At 42.6% G+C, this 25,252-nt stretch overlaps 1 protein-coding gene across 1 annotated transcript in view; it reads right to left on the bottom strand.

Annotated features, from left to right (window-relative positions):
- Positions 1–25,252, bottom strand: part of GRK3 (G protein-coupled receptor kinase 3) — a 184,243-nt gene that overhangs the window by 125,027 nt on the left and 33,964 nt on the right. The window contains exon 2 of the mRNA XM_051973020.1: positions 16,308–16,384. Within this exon, the coding sequence (XP_051828980.1) occupies positions 16,308–16,384 (77 nt within the window). The remainder of the gene's footprint in view (positions 1–16,307; positions 16,385–25,252) is intronic.

Below are 25,252 nucleotides of genomic sequence, written 5' to 3'. Positions count from 1 at the left end.
TATTTTAGATTCTAAAATTATATTTTATTTTATATTATATTATATTTTAGGTTCTAAAATTATATTATATTTTATATTATATTTTAGGTTCTTTAAAGAAGGTTCTTCTTTAAAATATAATAGTTCTATCTGGGAGAAGATAGGTTTCTTGGGGAGGTTTTCTGGGGGCAGCCTTAGTTGCAGTTGAAAGTAATAATCACCCAAACCTCTCCACCCTGGCACTGCAATTCAGCACTGTGTTTCAGCAACAGAACTGCCAATCAGTGCCAGCTGTACCTAGTGCCAGCAAAGGGTCTGCTAAAATCCCTTTCCGACCCAGCCCCCTCACCACCTCTGAGCTGGGAGCTCCCAATATGCCTGCTGCTGCTGCTGCCCCCCGCCAAGATGGGCATCCATCCCCGGGCTACAGACCTCTCCTTCAGACCTCCCAAGTTCTCTTAGGCCAGAAAAACGTCTCGCCCTGACCTTTAGTTGGCTCTACGGCTCCGAATTTTGTTTTGAGGCTTTATTTTGAAGTTGTTTTGGAGGGCAGCATCAAAAGAGTTTCACTACAGTGTGCCTCTAATTCCCGCAAAAATGGGCAAATCTTAGCACTCTCTGTTGCACACTCATCATGGGAGCATAAGGAGGCCATACTGTCTAAGGGTTATTTTGTAACCTATTTCATAAGTCACCATGGTTAAAAAAAAAAAAAAAAAAAGATTATCATGAAAGCCTTTTTTATCAGTTACTTAAATGAGTAACTAGCACATAATCTCAAGCAATGGAATCACACACACTCCATCAGCTTCTTTTGAAGATTTGCCTCTTTTTAAGCACTCTCCCATTTTTTCTAAGGAGTCTTTTGAGTGAAAGAAGAAATAGAAAATATTCTTGTCCTTGCTAGAGATGGTTGTCCAAGAAGCTTTTCTATCTATTACAGAGTAGGAAACAAGGTTCTCTGAGCAACATTCTTCCCAAGAATCAGTTCTGTAAAGTATGAGCCAAACCTTTCAGCAAATGAAGACACAAATTTAGTTAGCTTCATTCCAAGAAACATGAACTAAACTATTTTTAGCATTGAAATACCCAAACGAAGCAAAACCGATGCCTCATAAAAGGAAGTGTGCTTAACCTTTTTTTTTTTTTTTTTTAAATAATAGCATACATGTTCCTGCGTTTCCTGGTTTTGACCTTGACTGGAAATAGCAGGACTAAAATACCACAGGAAGAAATAAAGCATTATACTCTAGGAGAAGTATTTCCAACTGAGTCAGTAGTTAGTATGACATTTACAGAAATTCTAATTTCTATACCAAGAAATCTAATTAATTTTGATAGGCAGCACAACTAGCCAGTGTTTAATTCAGAGGCAGCAAGGCAAGCTGGGAAAAGCCCTGGACGTCACATCCGGAGAGATGAGTTCAGCCTCTGTCTCTGTTATTCAGTATTTGTATAAATTGATTCAATATTTAATCTCTCTATAGCTTTGTTTCCTTATCTATAAATGGGGATAATAATACTTGTACTATTTACCTTCAAAGGATAGACTTAAGGAAAACATCCTGCCAACTCATACAACATTTTACATAGGAAGGTCATTATGCAAGTCTCCTCTAATTTGGTTTTCAGAGAGGTCTTGGGCAGCTTTGCAATTGCATAATGTAGGTGAAAGGATAATATATACATAGGGATGTATACACATTCTGAAGTGACATTTACTGAAAGCACCCTACAGGTTGCTTCAGCTGGCTGATCCAATTAAACAAAATGTATTCTTATTTCAGATTCTGGGATAAAAAGAAAATACTGGTGAAAAAATGAAAACTACACTCATTGGTCAGAAAAACTCTGGATGTTTAGTCCAGGGTTTTTTCCATCCTTCCCTGCTGCCTCTAAGTTGAACACCGGCTAGTTGTGCTGTCTATCAAAATTAATTAGATTTCTTGGTAGAGAAATTAGAGTTTCTGTATTTTAACAATGTTTTTCCTGTGAGCTACCAAAAGAATCACGTGAGAAACATTCAGAAAGTCACAGATGGGTCTGTCACTTTTAACACTGATTCCAACAAGAACTTCATTCTGTATATTTAGCATTTTCTATCTTTGTCTTCTAAGCCTCAGGGCTAAGCTGGAGGCAAACTATGAAGTAGGTCAGCAGGAAGATGGCAATATGTGACAAACAGAATGAAAAGCCAATGATTTCGATGAAGGATTCAGTGGGGAAGATGTTTTTGGTGGAAAAACTCTCCTCAGGGATCATGAAAATAAACTCTAAGTCTTATCTACTCGCTAAACCTCTTTGCCCACAAAACAGATTATCCTGATTTCTTTTGAGAAACTAAACTAAATCTGACATTTGAAATATTTTCTTTCTAACATACAGACAGGCAGTTCTTTCCAGTGCCGTGCCGTTATAATATAACTTGCTCTCATATACATAATGGCAAGTAATCCTAACGTCAGGCCCGGGAGTGAAGAAGGGAAGATATTATTATCCTCAAGTTATGGAGGAGGAATCTTCAAACTAGCTAAAGAGAAAAGCAACTGGCACAACCTGAGCCCAAAGAGTCTGAACTACAGGAGTTCAGAGCCTTTGTATCATACTGATTGATAAGGAAAATGTCCTACAATTATAATTTCTAAAAAAAATCTGCATGCAAAGTTAATACTAAAAAATAAAATATTTTTACTGCTAGTAAACATTCCAACTAGCACTTATAAGAATTACTAAGAAAATATTACTTAATACATGAAAAAGTTTAACTCTGATTTCAGCAATTTAACACACTCGCTGTAACAAGCAACATTTGTTTAGTTCTTTAAAGGTTTTCAAAATACGTAAAATGACCAAATAAAATATGTGCAAGAATTCCATTTGATCTTGATCCCCACCCCAAAGGCTGGATTCAAACTCTGATGTGTAAAAGGCTGAAATTCTTGAGTTAATGCACTAAGGTTGGACAACCAAGCACTTAAGGCTAATCATTGATTGGACAATACTCTATTAGCATATGCTTGGAAAATGGCCCTTCCCACTATTCCGTGCTGGCTTGATAATTGGTGTATACAGAGAATTGTAGGAGGGACTAGGGGGTGGAGTAAGACTAGCCAAGGTCACTTTGGTGGTAGACGAAGTGAAGGAAGGTTGTGGAGATTCTGCCTCCATCCAATTCACTTCTACCCCTAGAGACCAAGAATAAAGACCAAGGACTTTTGCTTATCCTGACTCCAGCTGATTCTAAGGTATCCAGGGGGCTTCACACTGATGTCTCCTGACTCCAAATCTCCCCCTTTCCATTATACCATTATACCCCTTATGAAGAAAATGGGGGTCCCTGTTATATGCTATTGATCTTCCACACCCTGCACTCCATCCCTCTGTCTGTGCGAGCATCCTCGTTACTCCCTCCACTCCAACCTCTCTCCAACTTCGAGGGAGCTCTTCAGGACTCCCTGTGTCTATTAGATCCCCAGAGCCGATCTAGGGATGAACCCTTCTACCGTGGGCTTATCTGCAGGCAACAGAGAGAGTTTTCAGTGGGCTCATGTGGAAGACCGTTGACTCTACACCTGTAGATGGTATATTTCTGTCACCTCCACATGACAAATCTAGAACAGGAAAACTGACCCAGGTAACTGGAAGCAGTTTTCACATGTTGGGGATTGTGGACAAACCTGAGTACAAGAGAGAAGCCCCCAAGATTTCCTTTGTGCCGGAGGTCATTCCTCGCAGCAGAGTCCACTTGATTTGGAGTCTCGGCCCAGCTGTCCCCTTACTCTGGTTATCTAACATTTATCCTGAAGAAACCGAGCTGGGCCACAAACCCACTCTTTGGGACAGTAGGCCTCCTCAGAACCTAGCAACGGCACACCGCTAAACTGTCTTTTGATCAATTCCACAGACTTAAGTTCTCAAACATCTTTGAGTTTTGTTCAATTAGTAAACAGTAAAATTAGGGCTCAAATATTCCAGATGTTCTGAGTACACTGGCCGCCTCAGCAGGTGGAGCGATAACTGCAGATTAAGAAGAAATCTTTGTGATGAGCCGGTCTGGAGGGATCTCTACCACACTGCCTCCAAGTAAAGCCATGGCACGTAAGCTAGAAATGACACTGGAGGTCACTGAGTCAAACCTCATTTTACAGAATAAAAACTGAGCCCCCAAGAGCCTGGGTGACCACTGGAAGATCACACAATCAATCAAGCAACAAGGCCCAAACACCAGCTCAAGCCTTCTCGCTTGGTCTAGCGCCTCCCTCAGGCTGCCACTTCTGGGACATCACTGGCAATTCCCTGACAGAAGGCAGCCTATGTCCGCTCAGCTCCTTGGATGTACCAGACACTGAGGAAGGCCTTAGTCTGCAAGGCAGCCCTGGAGGTTTTTCCTCGGTTTCCCTGTAACTTCCATCCATCCATTCTGTTTTTTGCTTTCAGGGTCAAGAAGAACAAAACACATCCCTCTTCTACAGCTATGGGAAGTCCATGACCATGTTGTTCTCTTCTCATCCTCTGCACATCCTAAACAGGCGAGGAAGGCTTTGCCATTATCCTCTGTGTAGCACAGAGATAATACCTACGCAACAACAACAGTTATGTTAGCTGGGAAATGGCTGTGCATGGCTGGGGACGGCGGGTTCTTTACACTGGAACAAATTTCACTCTTTACCTTTTTCCCCACTATTTTTTTTCCAAATGGTTTGATTCTGCCACAGTGAGGGGGACACTCAGCGAGGGTCTGTGGCAGGTGGTGGGATACACAGCTACACCATCATAGCTTTAAAATCATTTCCAAAAATACTCTCCACTTCTGAACAGATAAACCACGTAAAGAAATAATTCAATCTTGGGTAGTTTTTTCCAATGATTCTGCACATCCCTGCTGAGAAGGAAAATAGCTCCTACTGATCCATTTTGACTTTAAAACAATACATCAGACACTAACTCTAACTTGGTAGAATTCAAAGCAAAGACATTATGAAATGCCAATTCCTAAAGGCAATGCACCAATCAACAGGCAGTGGCAAAGAGAAAATAGATAAACATGACAATTAATAACAGTTGCCATGCTTTTACCAAACACAAATGCTAGTTGGAAAGGACAGACCTGGGTCATAGAATACTTATTCTACTTAAAATTTGAAAATAATTATGATAATAATAATAATCCTGACAGGCCAATCTTTTAGTTGATCTCATTAGCTATATTCAAACACACACACACACACACACACACACACACACACACACACACTCTGTATGTTAGTTCCTATGGCTTAGAATTCAGTTCAATCATAAATACCATTATGCCAATTGGCTTTCTAACTGGTCTTAAGTGTCTGTGAAATAAAACTTGAAAAACAAATAAACCTAGAACTTAGAACATTAGATTTGGAGAGGTCTTCCCTCACAACAAAGAAAAGGTGCTGAAAGACAGCTTAGAATATGAGATTTTAGACCTAGGAAGAACCCTAGAACTACAACCTCCCAAAAGCTATCAATGTGACAAACCCCTCACAGCCAGTTTTGTGAATCCTCCTTGAGAAGCTGAGTGGATCGAATCAGACCATACAGCAAAAACTCCCATCTCCCAATTGTGGGCTCAGGCTCTTTTGAGTAAACTTAATTGTCTCTCCTTAACAAAAACCTGTTACAGCACAACTCGCTTATTATACTAAAAACAAAACCCAACAACAAAAACTAAACTACAGCAAGACTTTATATACAGCACAATATAGTCAATGCACTAGCCAAAAATTAGTATCATAAAGTTTGTAAATTTTAGCATCTACATATGACTGAAAAGGCCCATGAAAGAAAGAGACTTCCACTAACAAATGGCCTGAATTAAAAATAAAGGCATCCTTTATTTCATAACTCAAAGTAATTCATTACTTAAAGCTTTGCTGACAGGATGCTGACATCCAAGCTAGGGAAACACAGTTGCTGGAGAACCATCAGTGATACTTGAAAGTTCATGAAACAGGGAAGAAAACAACATGATTGGAGAAGGGCAAATCCCAACCAAAAAAACAAAAAACAGAAGAAAACAGTCTACAACATACAGAGAAATTCCAGGGCAGGCCAGAAGGTCAGTAAGTTTCTTTGATTCTAGGAAAGGTTCTATCTAGAATGGGGTCTACAAATAAAGTTTTCATAAACATCTAGAAAAGGAAGCATTGGCACAGGTATAGACAGAGCCACAGACTCATCTCATTTCTTTTGGCAAAAGGATTGTTGAACTGGTAAATTAGGGGAAAAAATAATAGCCAGAATTCTGATAGCGTGTGAAGATTTACAGAGGATGCTACATCTGTTATATCATTTGAATGCCAGAGATATGGCTTATCTAGATTTTCGACAAGCACTTGACAAAGTCTCCCCTGCCAGCCTTGCCAAGAGATGGGGACGAGACAGAAAAAGGATGGGTTAAGGAGTGGTTGAATGGGCACAGCCCAAGTGTAGTCACTGGGCATTCCGTGGGTCACTGAAGGAGCAGCTGTTTGGTTCTCCGGTCCTCAGGTTATGGGATCACAGACAGGAAAGTAATAGCCCAACTCACCAGGCCTTTCAGATGTGAATAAGGTGCAGTCTTGTAGACCCCCAAGTGGGGAAAAGGCCTTAGGGGGCTGGTCCTGCCCTTGATGGCTCCTTCACAGGCCCGGCTCCCCAGTGCTGAATGTGCCCCAACTTTTCCTCAAACTCTACTGAACTCTCTTGATTCGATGCTCTCCCAAATGGCTGCATGAGAGCTTTTCTCCCGGGTGAGGAACTCCACAGCAGCACCCAAGGGCGCTTGGGGGAGGGCTGAGAGAAACCTTCCCACCTTGTCCAACTCTGCTATAAGAGCCACCCTCTACCCAGCTGAGCCACGCCCTGTTCTTTCGGGATACCTGGAAAGACTCAGAAGAGACCCTAAAAGGTAACAGAGGCTGACTCTTACTCAGTGCAGGATGTTTTTCTCTGAAATATCTCTCAGATTTTGTTATATGTAGAACATCTTCATTTTTTTACCCATCGATCTATTCTGTTATATAGGGAGGGAACTCTCAGCGTTCTACCAATCTCAGGTGATCTACCAATCACTACCACAGTCACCACATGGCTCCTGCTTCTCTGGAGCGCCTGGCACGTGGGAAGGCCCAGCAGCTCACCCACGGGCCCACGCTCTGCGTGACCCTCCGGCCACTGCGGCTCACCCACGGGCCCACGCTCTGCGTGACCATCTGGCCACGTGGATCCCCACTAGCACATTCATTTTCAGATCCTTTCTCTTACTTGTGTGAGAGACTGAAAAGCCATTTTCACAAAGAGCTAAGTCGTATTTCACCATTTAGAAGTAGGTGAGTATCCCAGTGAGGCCTCTTCCAGAGAAATAACATTTTTTCCTCCAGTATTTTAAGGATTCTAGGGGTGGCCAAAAGCTAAGTGCAAGATGGTGCATGAGATCCTCCGCCGAGCCTACGAATGCCACCTACCAAACAACTTACCACGATTTAGCCAACTCAGAGTGAGGCAGGAGTGAAGCAACATTTTTTGTGATGGATTTTCACTGAAAAGGCGAAATGCTGATCTTGGAAGAATAACTGATTATTTTCTTGTTTACCACCTTTTCTGTTTCTCATTTCTTGACAATTTACTGTGATCCTAACTGGCATTTCAATTAGAATCTAAAACGAATCGGTATTGTGGGAAAGTAAATTGCCTGCCCGATCTTGGTTCCAAAGAACAGATGGCATAACGCACTTTTCCTCTCCATGGGGGGGAAGTCGGGACCTCGAAGAGCAAACAGTGGATCCCTTTGTCAGGGAGCGCTGTCTCTTGGCCAATCTCGCTTAACAGGTTTTTTTCTGCTACTAAGGAGAACAGACATATCAAAAAAGGTCTATGACAACAAAAAGCATCAAGGAGACTGACTTAAAAAAAAAGTAAATTGCAAATAAATAAAATAAAGAAGCAAACTGCTACTGGGATTTGTTACCAATTATTTAGAGTTTAAACACAACCCTCTCCTTGTTTTAAATAAATTTTCATCCAAGATCAATTATGTAAAGGATGGGGGCACATTTAGGCCCTCGAATTGCCCCTTCCCACTGAAGAGATCACCAACTGAGGACAGGAGGGGCTGTCACAGTTTTAGAGACTGCCTAAGGAGAGCGAGGTATGAATTAGGTGTGGACTAGGCGAACGAGACCCTATACTGACTGTGAAGGCCGACAAGGGGCATTATGGGCAGAAGCTGCCTACAGGTGAGTGCTGCTTTTGTGTAGGATATGAAAGGAGGAGGGGAGAACAGTGAATGATATACCAGGGTCAAATCATGGGCCTACAGGAGTGGGGGGAAGGGGAGTGGGAAAAGGAGACCCTACTTCGGATGTGATGGGGGGGCCTACTGATGAATGCTTCTAAGGGTGAAGAGAGGGGATAAGGGAGGGAGATAAGGGACCTAGGACAGGGATCCCCTGTGCCTAGAGATGGGGGTGGGGAAGAGCATAAGTACAGGGAGATTTAAGCAAATATAGAAGAAGAAAAAAGGGTTTAAAAAAGAGGTGGGGGCTACATAATTAGAAACATGATGGGAAGGGATCCTACAATGGAGCAGCATCTTCTTGGACACCAGCTAAATCGGTGTGACATTTTAAAAGTTCAAGACATGTAGCTTCTGGACAATTTAATTACTTTATTAATAAGGTCAACATGTTTATTGGGGGAAAAAAGGTCAGGGGTATTCTCAAATGCCAAAGACTTCTCATGGTGATGGGCTCACAGTTTGTGTGCCCTTGGAAGAGCAGATGTCCCTGAAGGTAGCAATCAATGATGAATGAGAGAATAAATATTATAATGAGGGGTGGGCTCATTCAAATGAGGATCTTAGGGGTAGGTGACATGGATCACCCAAGTTTTAGTCAAAAGGGCTTATCAATTTCCGTATCACCTATCTGACAAAAAGGGGAACTCACATTTTCTCAGACCTATCTGGTAAACAGGAACAGTCTTTGAGAAACATTGGTTGATAAGGAAGTAGAAAAGGGGGAAAATCTTGATCCTGATTCAATTATTAGTTATAATCATAAAAGAAAAATACTCCTCTCACTAGCATTAATTCTAGTGGTGAGACATAAAGGAAAAAGGGGAATCCACGGGATAAATGCCACAAGCAGTGCCAGAAAGCACCTAGAGCAGATAGCCTAGAATGGATGTCTCAGAAGCTTTGATCACATGAAGAATATAGAAAAAAAAAAGAAAAAGATCAAATAAATATAGGGATCATGAATCAGAGAATGAAGATCTAAAATAAACAGAGAATATGGGTAATGAAGAGAGAGAGAGAAATATTTTTGGAAAGAGGAACAAAAAACAAAACTTGAAAATTAAATAACAGGACTACTTGAAAGGGGAGCAGAAAAAGAAAATCAAAGAAAAGAGGATTGGGGATAAAGGCAAAAGAAATGGGGGAAATGGAGCCATCTTTTAAAAGAATTAAAGTAAAATAACTAAAGAAACATAATAAATAAAGACATAAAACTAAAGAAACAATAAAACATAAATTTGTCTAAAGCAAAAGAAGGAACTTGAAACTGAAAAGTTTCTGTCCAGACAACATTAATGCATCAAAGATAAGAAAGGAAGTGGTCAAATGGGGGAAAAAATCTTTGTATCCAAGTTTTGTGATAAGGACTTAAGATCCAAGATATATAAGATAGGAACAAACAGTTCTTAAAAGAAGAACTACAAAGTGAAGGCTGTAAATTGTCCCAGTGGGAAAAAAGAATCATCTCCATGAGAGCACAAACCCATCCCAGTGTGAAAGAGATTCAGTCTCTTTTCTGGGCAACAGGCAGCCATTTTCTTCACTCCTACTGCTTTCTGGATTCAGTATAAACTATTCACAGCTGTATCTAATGGCAATTCCTTAAACTCGGAACCAAAGACATAAATGACAGCCAAAAAAAAAAAAAAAATCAATCGAATCAACAATGACAAGAAAATCACAGAACTAAATAAAATGTGGGGGAAAAAAGTTTTAAGTAAGGTACTGGATGAAAATTAATAAAAGAAAAGGGGAACATAATAGAAAACTTCAAAAAGCAAAAACAGAGGCAACAATAAAAATTAGTTAAAATGTCATAAAATTATACAAAGTAATGAAAAACAGAGAGATTCACATGACAAACCTAAAGGGAAGGTCCTATTCTCAAGGTGTCCATTATCTCACATAATTTAGAAAAACAAACAAAACTGAACATCATATTCTAGAAAATATCCAAAGTAAAAAAGAAACAAGTAGAGAAATACAAATAAAAAATTCTCAGACTACTAAAACAAGGAAGAATCCAAGATTTAGTCTGCCTAGATATATGATACTGAATTACAGTATTACAGAATTACAACGATAAGAAGAAAACTACTTTGAGCTTACAACAGACATATATAAAATATATCAAGAAACAATAGCAAGATCAGAAAGGGCTTTTCGAGGATGATCCAAGATTACTGGAAAAGCTGAAAAATAAAGTCTATAAATTTCAGAAACGTGCTATAAATTTCAAATTAATCTGGCAAGAAAAACTCATAGGAGAGAGACATCAGAGAAATAAAATTCGTAAATTCATGTGAATGATGAAAATGTTTTAAGGACTCCTGCATAAAACACTGTGCTATCCCTGGAGAAATATAAGAGAAAAAGTCATCGAGTCTCCACTCTCAAAGGCCTCTCACTAGGATGGAGCAGGTTTCAATAGTAGAGTCAGAATGCCCCTGGGGTCCACAGGCTGCGGTAACTAAGTGGAGAGCAAGGCAGCTCCTCTAAAGTCATTTTATCCAAAGTCTCTGGCTATAAGAAAACTTTGACATCATAAAAGTAAAACAAGATTTTACTTAGAAAACAAATAATACAATTAAAAGTCTATGCTATGTATTTTGAAAAATAAAGTCTTTAGTTTTATGAAAATAAATCTTTTTTGTTTTTCAACTCTGGCTCCATTTGCTTTCTTTGTAGGAAGCCAGGGCGACAAGAATAGGTGACACTATTGGCTTTTCCACCAAAGAATGTACATGCCTTATTGCTCCCATTTTACAAAGGAGGAAACTGAGGCAAACTGAGACTAAGTGACTTGCTCAGGATCTCATTGCCAATGAGCATCTGGGCAGCAACTGCATTCAGGTCTTCCCTTCTCCCCATCCTCCCCCCCCCCCCCCCGGCTCTTTCGGGAGATCAGATAACTCTCCTAGCCCCATTGCATGATGTTTTGTGTAAAAGGAATATTAAGGTTAATACCATATCTCCATCTAAACAATAAATGTGAACTACAGATACTTGTCACTGGTTACTCGGTTTCCCAGCCTCCATGACCCCATTCGGGATTTTCTTGGCAGAAATCCTCCAGTTCTCCGCCATGTCCTTCTTCAGCTCATCTGACAGATGAGGAAACTGAGGCAAACAAGGTAAAGTGACTTGTGCAGGGTCGCCCAGCGAGGAAGTGTCTGAGGTCACCTCTGAACTCTCACCTTCTGGACTCTTGGCCTAGGGCTCTGAGCACTACGTGCATGCATACACACATACTCATATACACATACTCACCCCTTTTATGAAAAAAGCCTCAGTTCTCCCAATGACACAGAGAGGATTCCCGCCCTTGGAGCCCCTGTCCCCCAGAACGCTGTCTCAGTCGCTCTCAAACAAATCCCCAGGGGTCCTGCGTCCCCTCCACGTGGGGTATTGGCAGTCCCAGCACGTCCACAGCAGCTGCTGGGAATCCTGGAGCTTGGGTTCCGTCCCATTTCCTTCCCCACTGAGGGTGAGTTTAAGGCAGGGACCCAGGCGTGCCTCTGACTTCCCTGGCGCGGGGAAGGCCCTGACCAATGCACCACCGTGTCCTTCTACCCCGGGGTCTGAGAAAGCCTAGAACAGCCAAACTCCAGCAGAAGCAGGCGCCCAATCCCTCACCTGACTCAGAAAGTGATGCCGTCTGGGTTGTGCTGCATTTATTTTATTTTGCCAAACATTTCCCAGTGACATTTTTGTTTGCTTCGTGCTGTTTTTGACACCTTCTGTGTAAAGCCTCTATGAAGGTGACGTCCAGGCAAGCATCTCACAGCCAGGATGGACCCCAGGCCAACCTGCACCACAGCTGGCTCTCGTCCACTGCACCGCAGCTTCCTTCCGAAGTATGAACGTAAAACAATTCTTTAATGGGCTTCGTGGATGCCAGTCTTCCACATAGCACTGGCTCTGGACGGTGCTGTTCCGACTAAGTCCCTAGAAGCAAGCTCTGAGCCATGAAGTTCTCTTAGGATGCCGGTGACAAACTGTTGAGGTCAAGAAGCAGGAGGTTCAGCATCCCAGCATTGCCAGGCTCCTCATGGGCTTTTCCTGTGGAGCTGTCCACTGAAACACACTCCAGCCCACGTTCTGGCATGAAACTGGCTCAGTAACATTCTATGCAGCAAGTCCTTATTCTTTACAATCCAAGAACATGTGCAACAAATTAAAACACAGCGTAGGCTCTTGAGAAACAAATAGCAGTTATGATTGTCGCTAATTCTGCATTAAAAGAGATTTACATAATGGCTTGTGAGGTCCTTTCCTGTGTGAGATCTATGCTCCTATGACTACAGATTTAGAAAGCCAGTGACTTAATAGCTTAGGTTCTATTAAACACGTACAAACGAATGTCTTCAGTCTAGGGGGAGTTTCCATGCTAAAGGTAATTCCAAAGAAAGGGGCCTGACTTCTTCATTTTTATCTTATGTATAAAATATGGATTTGACTGGCCCTTTGACCATATATGTCACTTAAAAAGGTCTGGATAGATCATTATACACACACCCCATACACACTAATACACACACACACACCCCCATACATACATTATACAACAAGACTATGCGATGACCAATTCTGATGGGCATGGATCTCTTCAACAATGAAATGATTTAAACCAGTTCCAATTGTTCAGTGATAAAGAGAATCAGCCATACCCAGAGAGAAGACTGGGGGAGCTGAGTGTGGAACATAACATAGCATCCTCACTCTTTCTCTTGTTGTTCACTTGCATTTTATTTTTTTTCCTAGTTTTTTTTTTCCTCCTTGATCTGGTTTTTCTTGTGCAGCAAGATAACCATATAAATATGCATACATATATTGGATTTAACATATATTTTAACATATTTAACATGTATTAGACTACCTGCCAGCTAGGGGAGGAGGTGAGGGGAAGGAGGGGATAATTTGGAATAAAAGATTTTGCAAGGGTCAATGTTGGAAAAATTAGCCACGCATATGTTTTGTAAATAAAAAGCTCTAATTTAAAATAAAATAAATAATTTTTTTAAAGTATCTGGATAAAATAATGAATTTCTTTTAGGAAAAATTCTATTTATATATGTATATGTGTATGTATATGTATATATATATATACACATACACACACACACATAATTTATATATTTTCTACATTAAATTATGTCAAATTGACTGCTTTCCAACATTTTAACCCACAAAATATTTGAGGGAAGATGAACTTTGGGATAACCACTTTCTACCATTACTATTTTTGGGTTTATATTCAAGTATGTCTACTGAAATTTTTCACTTCAATGAACTAAATCATAGAAAGTTAACTCTCAAAGAAATCGTTATTATAGCATACTTAGGAAGACCACTACCCCCACCCAAACAAATCATCATATCTTCATTCAAAAGCAGAACTGGGATCAGTAGGTGCTAATGTAAACATATTGGACAATAATGAAGAAGGAACAAAATGAAAGAGAGGAGGAGGAGAATGGATGACACAAAAAGGGCACCAAGGAGAGAGAAGGAGGATGAGTTAAAGAAAGATAGGATTGAGAGGAAGAAGGGGATAAGGCAGAAAGGGTGAGAGAAGGTGAGAAGGGGGAAACACTAAAAAAGGAGAGCAAAAGAAAATAAATCAGAGAGAGGATTCTGGGAAGATGGCAGCTAAGAAAAAATGCCTCTGAAGAGTCCTAATGGGCTTACACTTTCTCCATCCCCCATTCTCTGACAATACCAACCTTCCTGCACCGACATGTTTCATGCACTCTGAAATAAGATGTCTCCATAAACACGCGCTCTCTGTAGTGTTACTAAAGGGTTCTTCATACAATATCCTCCAACAGTCTTCCGGCTAGTGGTAAGGACTGAATTAATACTGAAGACACCCCAACTCAATAATAAAATGGGATGGGAAAAATAATCAAATGCCAGGATGAGCAAGAGCTTTGGAGAAACGACATTGAGCCTTATTGTTTTGTGGGAAGAATCTTGACTTGTAGAGAACTTCACAAGAACCAAAGCTACAGTAGGTCAGCATTGGCAGTGAGTCACCATTCACGAAAGGCCAAGGCTAAGGCTGAACTCCCCACTAGGCCTGGTCAATTCTCCCAAGATCAGCAAAAGCTCATTCCTTCAAGAAGGGCAGCTGACAGTTTGGTTGGCTGTCAAGCCAAGCACAAGAGACAAAGGACAAATGAACCCTGGTCTGGTGGAGAATAAAATATTGTCCAGGGAATTATTAAATTTCTGAAAAGCATCATTTGTTTTCTGAGAGTGAGGGAAAATTGGTAGCCAGGAATCAACTTGACCCATCATGCAAGTGACGCTGACCTACAAGCAAATAAGTCAATTGTCACCTGTTGAGACAAATGAGCCCATGATTCTCTGTTTCTCCATCTTGCTTTTGGGCGTGTCTGACACGCTCACTTTCCCTTTCCATAAGTTTGTCATGATTAACTACTGGACAAGTGGGAGTCAATAATTAAGCATCATCCCCCGGCCAGAATCAACACCTGCCACGCCATTGGGCAAACAGAGCTGCCCATGTCTGGCTAATGTAGCACAATTCCTGTGTTACAGGTAAGAGTTTTTATGATCAATGGCACAGACACTCAGAAGAACTTTATTTTTATTTTGTATATTTAACAAAACATACATGTTGCACATATAACTGGGGTTAAGTCCAAAAAAGTCCAAGTTTTCTTTTCTTTTCTTTTTTTTTTTAAATTTTAATTTAATTTTATTTAATAATAACTTTGTATTGACAGAATCCATGCCAGGGTAATTTTTTACAACATTATCCCTTGCACTCGCTTATATTTCGATTTTTCCCCTCCCTCCCTTCACTCCCCCCTCCCCCAAGATGGCAAGCAGTCCTATATATGTTAAATATGTTGCAGTATATCCTAGATACAATACATATTTGCAGAACTGAACAGTTCTCCTGTTGCACAGGGAGATTTGGATTCAGAAGGTAAAAATAACTCGGGAAGAAAATCAAAAATGCAAATAGTTCACATTCGTTTCCCAGTGTTCCTTCTTTGGGTGTAGCTGTTTCTGTCCATCATTTATCCATTGAAACTCAGTTAGGTCTCTTAGTCCAAGTTTTCTTGATCAAAAAAAAAAAGGGTAATTTCAAAGGGGCTCTTTATTTTTATTGAGAACAATATTATAGGTAGAGAAACTAAGGCCTGGGTAGGTAACAGGCCTTAATCAAAGTCACACACAGGAGTGAGCTGGAACGTGAACCCCTGTCCTCCAACTCCAAACCTGGGGCTCTTTCCACGTGGCCCTCTCCACGTGAGCTCCCTCAAAGGGATGAGGCCCAAGGAAGAAGGAAAACTGAAAATTCCTTCCAGGGAAGGCCTTCTCGGGGCAGCGGAATCCTCACTAGCTAACAAAGCCAAGTTTTAAAGCGAGAAAGGACGTCCTTTTTGGCTGCTAAGCAACTATTCCCAAATTCAAAGAATTCAGCCACCGTACCCTTTTGTACCGGCCAAAGGACCCTCCAGGGAAACTTGTAGAGACTAATCCAGAAGATCTCCTGGGAGAGAATCTGGGTTTTCTCAGAGACTCCTCTAAGTAGTTTCTGCTGCTCCAGCCGCTTCTGCCCAGTGGCCATGGACCTTCTGCTCCATCGCTCAGTCCGTTACAACTGCTTTGCAGAGTACTTTCACACAGATTCTCTCTGGGCCCTAACAATCAATGAGGGCTGGCAAGCAGGCATCCCTGTGCCCATTTTAAAGCTGAAGAGGCTAGGGCTCAGAGAGGTGATTCAGGGGCCCATGACTCAGAAATGGCAAAGACAGACTCGATGTCTTTTGGCCTTTCCACTATTCCCCGCTTGGATGTATCCCCTTATTCTAATGATCAGCAAATAAAATTTCACAAAGTTTAGTTGGTTTTTTTTAACCAGAAACATCTCCATTCTTTCCAATCTCAGATATAAAAAATGAAATGATACATTCATAATTACTGTTATCATAACAACTACTACTACTGAAATGAAAGCATGCAGTATATAACTCACCAATTTTCTGATTGAAAATCTTGTCAAATGTTAATTCACCTCTTTCATTAAGATACTTCTGCATTAAATTCCGGATACTGAAAAACAACAGGGAAGCATATTCTTAGGAAAATAAACTGAATTTTGAAGGAAAAAAAAATTACCTAGAACTAAAAGTAAATAAACCCCCTCAATTCAAGGATAGAAGTTTGGGATAAATAGGAATCAAGGAAGCTGAAAGCCTAATGCCAGTTCTTCACTCAACAACTCTCCCTGGCCTCAGTTTCCCCATTTCTAAAATGAGACGGCTGAATGAGATAGCCTTTTCAGTTTTTCCATTCTTTGAAGTCTGTTTTTTAATGAAGTTTTGGGCCTGCAAAATACCTCTAAGTGGATAAAACAATATAAAATAGCTATTTCAGATACAAGCTAAAAGATAAAATGGTTTTTAAGTTTTTATTTCAGTATTGCAATTGAAGGTAAAATTTATAAAGAGACCATGTAATGGGAATTAAAGATAGTTACATCCTAATTTAAATCCTAATTAAAAAAAAAAAAAAAAAGGTAATCACTACCCTTAGAAATTTAAGCAGATGAATAATCCTTTAACTAGAAAACAGGAAGATTAAGAAGTTTGGAGAGTTATTGACCAATTAATGCTAAATTATGATTACTTTTCTCTTCAGGTCTACCTGAGATCTTCCACACGGAAGGATGAAGGGGTTTGATTGGGGAGTAGGGGGTGGCAAAAGGAAAAGGATGGAAAAAGATTGAGGAAATATTATTTTGACAACTGGGCCCCTTCATCTGAAGGAGACCTTGGAAAACATGGGATCCCTGAAGTATTGGGCCTGGAGTCCTCAAACTACAATCCACAGGCTAGATGAGGCAGCTGAGGACAATTATCCCCCTCACCCAGGGCTATGAAGTTTCTTTATTTAAAGTCCCACAAAACAAAGTTTCTGTTTTTACTATAGTCCGACTCTCCAACAGTCTGAGGAACAGTGAGCTGGCCCCCTATATAAAAAGTTTGAGGATCCCTGTATAATTGGGCACTTGTGGGCAGGGAACAGAAAATGTAAAGCTGGAGGAAGGGACCCAATGGCAGCACAAGCAGGTGATGAGTTTGCCTGAGGCAGAACCTGCTGCTTTCATACTATAGAAACCTAATAAATCATCTGTTTCTTTATACAGAGACAATGCATACTGGTCTATCTCAAAAGAATTAATGCAAAGAATAATTGGTAAAATAGTGGCAAAACTTCTTGAAACTGAAATCTTGATAATTCTGAAACATGAAATCACTGCCCATTTATATTTCTGGAGCACCATCAGGTCTGCAGAGCACTTGAACTCTATCCTAGGAGGTTATTATTCCCACTTTATAATCACGAGCCAATTCCCATTTTACAAATAAAAAACCTGAGACCGTGAGAATCTGAAGAAATTCCCTATAGACCCAGGGCAGGTGAACAGCTGACACGTGGGGAGGCAAGCGACAGACAAATGGTTGGGAACAATTGGTCCAGCGAGAAGAACTGAATCCAAGGGAACTGAGATCACCGAGGGGAGAGGGGCCAGGGCAGAACCTTGGGGGACAGCCTCAGTTAGCAGGCATGATCTGAATGAAGATCCAGCAGGGGAGGACGAGGAGGGTCAGGAGAGCTCTGGGTGACAGGCTCGAAGGCTACAGAGAAGAGTGAAGACTGAGAAAAGGCCACGGGAACTGGCCAGGAAGAGGTCGCGGGCAACGCTGGAGAGAGTTCTTTCAGTGGAATGGTGAGGTCAGAAGGCAGACTTCCATGAGTCCGGAGAGGATGAGAGGAAAGGGAGAAGGGATATGGACAGCTGAGGTACCCCCCACCCCCGGCCAAGAGAAACCCACTTCTCCATGAAAAGGGAGAGGCATCTGAGTGGGATCAAATGAAGAGGAGAGAAGAGACAACTGCCTCTATCTTTTCTTCCAACAAACCATGGGGGGCAAGGTCCTCATCTGGGAGAGAGGAAGGTCCGAGGAGGGAGGCCAAGGTCTATAGTGAGTGGGCAGTAACTCAGTCAGGAGGTAGAAAAGCCTTGCCACAAGGAGGGCCCAGCTGAGAAGGTGTGACCCAAACTAGCAGTGGAGCCTGGTAAGCACAGGCTCCATCTTCCAGCAGCACATAGTAGGAGCAAAGGCAACACAAGTGGAGTCATTCAAGGCTGAGGCTCAGCAGGGCAAGACTGGCCATCAAACAGGAGGGCAAATGACTTGAAAGACTAGTGAACTGGTTTGCCCAGGAGTCAAAATAGGGCTGGGGAGATTGAAGGGGAAATGGCAAGGGAAATATCTGAGGGCAAAGGAACTGCAAGTAAAGGGGAAGATAAAGGATGGAGCTAGGGACAAAAAAAAAGATGGAATGACAAGAGTGGGATCAGTTTAAGGAACAGTAGAGATCACAGACATGGAAGAAGAACGGAGGAAGGGAGGAAGGAAGAAAGGAAAGAAGGAAGGGAGGGAGGGGAGGAAGAGAGGGAGGAAGGGAGGAAGTGGGAAGGAAGGGAGGAAGGAAGGGAGGGGAGGAAGGGAAACAGGGAGGGAGGGAGGGAAGGAGAAAAGGAGGGAAAAAGGAAGGGAAGGAGGGAGGGAAGGAGAGAAGGAGGGAGGAAGGAAGGAGAGGAGGGAGGAAGGAGAGAAGGAAGGAGGGAGGAAGGAAGGAGAGAAAGAGGGAGGAAGGAAGGGAAGGAAGGAGAGAAGGAGGGAGGAAGGAAGGGAGGGGAGGAAGGGAAACAGGGAGGGAGGGAGGGAAGGAGAAAAGGAGGGAAAAAGGAAGGGAAGGAGGGAGGGAAGGAGAGAAGGAGGGAGGAAGGAAGGAAGGAAGAAGGAGAGAAGGAGGGAGGAAGGAAGGGAAGGAGGGAGGGGAGGAAGGAAGGAAGGAAAAAGGGAAGGAGGGAAGGAGGGAAGGAAAGAGGGAAGGAGGGAAGGAGGGAGGGAGGGAGGGAGAGAAGGAAGGAGGAGAATTATCTTTATTTTACAGATGATGAAACAAACAGAGGCAATGACAAATCTGCTATGAGCTTAGGGGCTGCAATCAGCATCTCGACCAGTACAAATGGTGACCCACAGGCCCTTTAAAGTACTAGATTAGCTTATGTTCATTAACTTTCTTTTTTTTAATCCAGTTTGTTTTTATTAATGTAAGAAATGCTAATAAAGTTCTTTAACTCTCATAAGAATCTTCAGAGAGAGAGGTTTATTCTCTGCATTTTACAGAGGAGGAAACAGTTCTTGAGAGGTAACACAATGTCAGAGTTAGAACGGAGATCAGAGGTCATTTGGCCCAACCCCTTTTTCACAAAGCAGAAAACAGGTGAGGGATGCTCTGTCCATCAGCAGGGCCAGTCGCCAATCTGTTCCTGGCCCAGCTGGAAGGCCCAGGAGCAGTCTGGGGGCTCCCCCATCTTCTACCATTTCTTATGACCCCAACCCCCCAAAGGCCCCCCAGCCACTGCCCAACTTTCAAAACTCAGAAGGGCCCAACAGCCCAGCCCGGGCCCCGCTCCCCTCAAAGTACCCACTGATTCCCTCCCTCCACAGCCAGACTCCAGGAAGACATCGGTCTGCGCTGGCCACCTGTGGACATCCCTCCCCTCCACCTGCCCTGTGACCCCAGAGCTCCCACCCTCCCTCTCCACTCCCGGCTGGGCCCGGGCCCGGGCTGCCCCCCATTCCGCCCCCCCCCCCCGCCCCCGACCTCCGGCTTCAGCCCGGACTCGGCTCCCTCTGAGCTTGACCCAGAGACGCGGGCCAGCGCCCCCGCCCTGAGCCGCCCCCTGCGGTGCACCCCCTGGGTGAGCGCCGGTGCGCGTGGGCCCTCCCAGGTGGTTCCGGCAGAGGCTCCGCCCCGCGCCAGAGGCTCCCCCCCACGCCAGAGGCTCCGCCCCCACGCCAGAGGCTCCGCCCCCACGCCAGAGGCTCCGCCCCGCTCCAGAGGCTCCGCCCCGCGCCAGAGGCTCCGCCCCCACGCCAGCGAGCTTTCCTCTGGGGCCGGGAAAGACTACTGGCACAAGGCGGACCACAAAGCCTCTGGCTCCCCGTAGGGCACGCGGGGGAGCCTCGACCTTGGCGATGACCTGGCAGCGGATCCGAGCCGGGGTCTGCGCGCTCCTTGTCAGCCTTCTCCCGGGCATTCCCAGGGCTCTCCCCCCAACCGTGGGAAGCTCTCCCGATGACCGCGCGCGGACCCCGCGCCCTCGCAGGTCCGACGGCCGCCTCGGCCTCAGGTGTGAGCCTGAAGCAAGGCCCACACAGGCCCACAAGGGCCCCGGCCGTTAGACGGGTTTCTTCACAAAGGCTGCGTTCTGCAACAAGGATCTAGCAGCTACTAAATCCTCGGCAAAGCCAGTGACGTCCCGTAGAAGCAAAGAAAAAGCAGGTGGTGCATGCGGGTAACGCCTAGTGACGGGATGCTCCTTGAGAGGCCCTCGGCCCCGGCGGAGGCGGAGGGGGCTGGACAGCAAGGCCCCACAGCTCTCCCCCGGGCCCCGCCTGGCCGCTCTCTGCAGCTCTGTCCCGGGGGGAGAAGTCGGGCGCCCGCCCTGACGGCACAAGCAGAAGTCTGGCTCAGAAAACACGGGATGCTACTGTAGGAAACCGACCTGAGGAAAACAGATGGGCTAAAACAAGGAACGTCTCCATTAACTCTCTTAGCTGTCGCAGCCTCCCAGGCCCCGCTCCAACCAGACGCCCCGACTTCCGGCCCCCACCCCAGTGCGGGGGGGCCCCCCTCACCCGCAGGGCTCCCAGAGCTCCCATCAATGCCCCAGCCACAGGCCCCCTCTCCATCCCTCCTCCCCGTGGCTGCCAAACTGCTACTCGGGAGGCCTAAGGCTGGGCCTGCCGTTCCCTCTGTCGCTCATGGGGCAGCCCTGGCTCCTTACTGCTGTGAGGACAGTTTCGGTCAGAACCCTGGGCCTGGTCAGACCTGCCCACTCGCTGCCCCGGCCTCCAGCCCGGTCTCTGTGCCCAGCACCTCACCAGCCAGGGCCTGGCACCTTGGGTACGTGGGCAATGCTTATTCAACTGAAGTGAATTCTTAGAACTTAGAAGGGTTTGGGGGCATGATCTAAATGGCTCGAGTGTCTTTTTTAAAAAGCTGTCATGGATGTCTGAATGGAGGCCTTCTTTTGCTCTTGAAAAATTTCCATATAGGAAGCAGAGTCATTCGGAATGTTTCTGTTGATCATTCTTTCCAAAAAGAACCACTGTTGCATCTACAAATATCAAAGTGTCAAAAAGAATTTTACTTGAGAAGGTCAAGAAGGCAGAAATCTCTTGACTTGGATCTACTGGAGCAGACGGAAAACAGTCTGTAAATGAGCCCAGAGTCCTGGTAAATGGGCCCAGAGCCTCGTTTTATTCAAACATCACCAGGCTGAAGCCGGCTCCATCTCTTAGCCGGTCTCACCTGCAAAGGTCTCCTGGAGGAACAGGACCGAAGGAAAACGGACACTGGGAGAAAAGCGCGGCTTCAGGAAGACCTCGTGGAGTGAGCCCCCTCCGTGCATCGCTACTTCCCGCGGATGGAGGACAAGCTACAAGACTCTACGCCCACATGTGAGCAGGGAAATGATCATTGTCCCCTCCATGGTGGCGGACTTGGGAAAGAAACAGCAGGAACCCCAGAAGAGGTCAGAATAGCCCCCGAGAGCTGACCCTGCCCTTGCCATTCGGGGTGTTGTGGCTGGAAAGGCTCTAAGGCCTACAGTACTGCCAACAATAACTAGCATTTACAGAACCTGCTAAAGTTCACCAAGTCCTTCCCAAATATTACCTCACTTGATCCTTATAACGGCCCTGGCAGGTAGTGCCTATTGTTATTTCCATTTTGTAGATGAGCAAACTGAGGCAAGCAGGTTTAAGTGTCTTCCCCTGAGGCACACAGCCAGCAAGCACCAGAGACAGGACCTGACTCCGGGTCTTCTGCTTGGTTCAGCACTGGCTCCACTGGGCTAACACCTGATTGGACTTCCTCATAAACTGAGTCATTTGCCCGTGACCACATAGTAGTGAAGTAAAAAGCCAGGGTTCTATGCCATACTCTGGTCTCTAAGCCAAGGTGAATTTAAGCTAATCACAATCTCTCTGAGCTTTCATATTCTCAACCGTAAACTAGGGATGATTTTATATATACATGTACATACACACACACATACATATATACACATATACATATACATATATATATATATATATATATATCCATATTTATATAATTTCTACTCCTTCGTTCTTGTAAGAAAAAGTACTTTCTAAGTGCTACAGAATTATAGAAATAGATGAGATTATTATTATTCTAATTAAAGCAAAATTTATATAGAATTTAATCCATTGCTTTCAACCAGAAAGTTAAGATAAAATCTAAACTTCCAAATGAAAATTAAATAAATATACAGTAAATACTGTTCAGAGTAATGAAGTACTAACAAAGTTTCTTCCCATCCTGTTCTAATTCCAAAATAGCTTAAAAAGAAAAGAAAAGAAACCCCCAGTACAGGTACTGGCCACTGGCTGGCACAGGGAATAGAGCCAGATCTGCAGTCAGAAAAACTTGAATTCCAATCCTGCTTCAGGCACTTTCTAGCTGGGCCATCCTGGTCAAGTCACTTCACTTATTTGCCTTAGTTTCCTCAACTATAAATTGGGAATTCTAACAGCATCTCCAATCCAGGGAATAATATTTATAGCATATTTAGCATAGTGCCCAGGACACAGTGAGCTATGAAAATTTAGCAACAACAACAGTAGCAATAATTTATATATTTTAAGCTTATCCATCACTTTACAAATATTATCTCATTTGATCCTTCAACAGTTCTGGAAAGTAGATGCTATTTCCATTTTACTGAGGCAAGCAGACTTCAAGAGACTTACCTGAGATCACAAATCTAATGGCCTGAGCTACAGTTTGAAAGCTCTCCAGCTCATTAATTAGTCATGACATTTTTCTATCATCTAATCTGAAATGTGTACTTTCTAGATAAACAGTAACTAAATATTCCCCACATTTCTCACTTGAACCTACCCTAAAGGACTTGCCTTCTTCCCAATTTCAAAGAAAACTTCAAAGCCAGATTAAAAACTGCCACAGTAAACCAGACAGATTCTGATGCTTTTCTGAAATGAATTCACACAGTTCAGAGTCAATTCTTTTGAGGCCTTTTTGTTTGCCCCAATCTGCTCCAGACAAATCTTGTATGTGATTTGCATTCTACCAACAGACAATCCACATTTAAAAGACAGACAACAGACCAATAAAACGAAATTGGATTTATATATATATATGATATTGTCATACTCTACCTCCCATTTAAAATGGCACTAAACATCCCGGCTTAAATTTTACCAGGAAAAGTCATTATATACCATAAGTCACATTAGGTTTCTAATATACTTCATGGAGTTAATCCAATTCAATGATTTCAGATTTTTTTCCCTAGCATCATCAGCTTGTTATTATAATTGGAAGTAGTTGAAATATACAAGCTCTAGCTTCAATTTTGTGATTAATAGCAGAACCTCTTAGATTCCTAATCTATTGATCCAGATTATACCTAAAGTACCTTCCAACTCAAACACTCTACATTCTTTAATTCCTTCTAGTTCCAGTATCGTGTGTTCTATGTTTTTAGTTCTAACACTAGGCACGTAGTTGTGCTATTTCAAGGTATCTTGTACAGTAGATAGGTTTCCAAAACTTTATAATTCACATGTTTTCCATTAATAGCACTTCATACTTTTAGAGTTGATTTATCTTACTTTCTCACTCAATTAGCTGCTACTGAATTGGTAGTGATTCCTAACTAGGGCTTGTAATTCTATCTTTAGAGTAGTTAACAACTCAATTAAGAAGTTACTAATCTACAAGTAATCATCTAACGGTTTACAAACTATTTGTTTTACTGAATTATGTCAAAATTTAAATGTTATTGATACTTTGATATTTAAAGGTAAATTCATTGTAAGTTAACAATCATCCTTAATATGTCCACTTTATGAATTCTGAAATATGTACCTCAAGGTTTTCTTAAAGCGGTGTTACCTCTATTTCCATATGCATTATTCTAATAACTATATCATTGACAATTAATTTCTAAGTCCTAATATGGACATAAGGGACTCAATCCTCCTTCATTGTGGAATGGGAACCTTAGTTGTGTTGCTGTCACGGAATTAGGGAAGAAGTTGTGATGAACTGGAAAAAGGACACACATAGCTGAAGTCATTTTACTAGCAAACCTATATCTTTCTCTCTATTGTGTAATATTGTACTCACAAACCAACTACACAGATATTTGGGAGGAGGAAATAATGTCATCAGTTTTCAAATGGAAAGATGAAGAAAGAGCTTTAAGCATCTAAATCAAAACCACATCACTGAGGGGGAAGCTGATTTTTGATACTGATGTACTTTCTAGGTGTTCTCTTCACTAGATCACAGGAGGAGGTCATAAATTTATCAATAAGCATCTCAAAAATCACATGCAAATATTCTTATTTCCCAAGGTAGGGGGAACTTATAAGTCCAAGTACCAGGAAAGAGAGAAGCTATTTGGAGGTTTAAAATGTAGTTGAGTATTCTCACAACAAAGGAAGGCAAGTGAGGGATCCAGATATTAAGAATGAGCTTATGACCAAATAGGATTCATTCCAGGAAATGTAAGGATGGTTTAACATGAGAAAAACTATTAACATAATTGATTATATCATTAAAAAATAACAAAAATCATATGATAATATCAAGAGATGCAGAAAAGGCATCTGATTAAAATGTCGTTTCTATTAAAAACACTTGAAAATAAAGGCATTAAATAGACTTTTTCTTAAATTGATAAGCATTTAACTAAACCCATCAGCAAGTATTATTTGTAATGGGAATAAGCTAGAAAACTTCCCAGAAAGATCAGGGATGAAACAAGAATGCCCAGCA

This window comes from Antechinus flavipes, chromosome 1 (assembly GCF_016432865.1).
Source record: "Antechinus flavipes isolate AdamAnt ecotype Samford, QLD, Australia chromosome 1, AdamAnt_v2, whole genome shotgun sequence".
NCBI lineage: Eukaryota > Metazoa > Chordata > Mammalia > Dasyuromorphia > Dasyuridae > Antechinus > Antechinus flavipes.
This window is presented reverse-complemented; position numbering and strand designations above follow the sequence as displayed.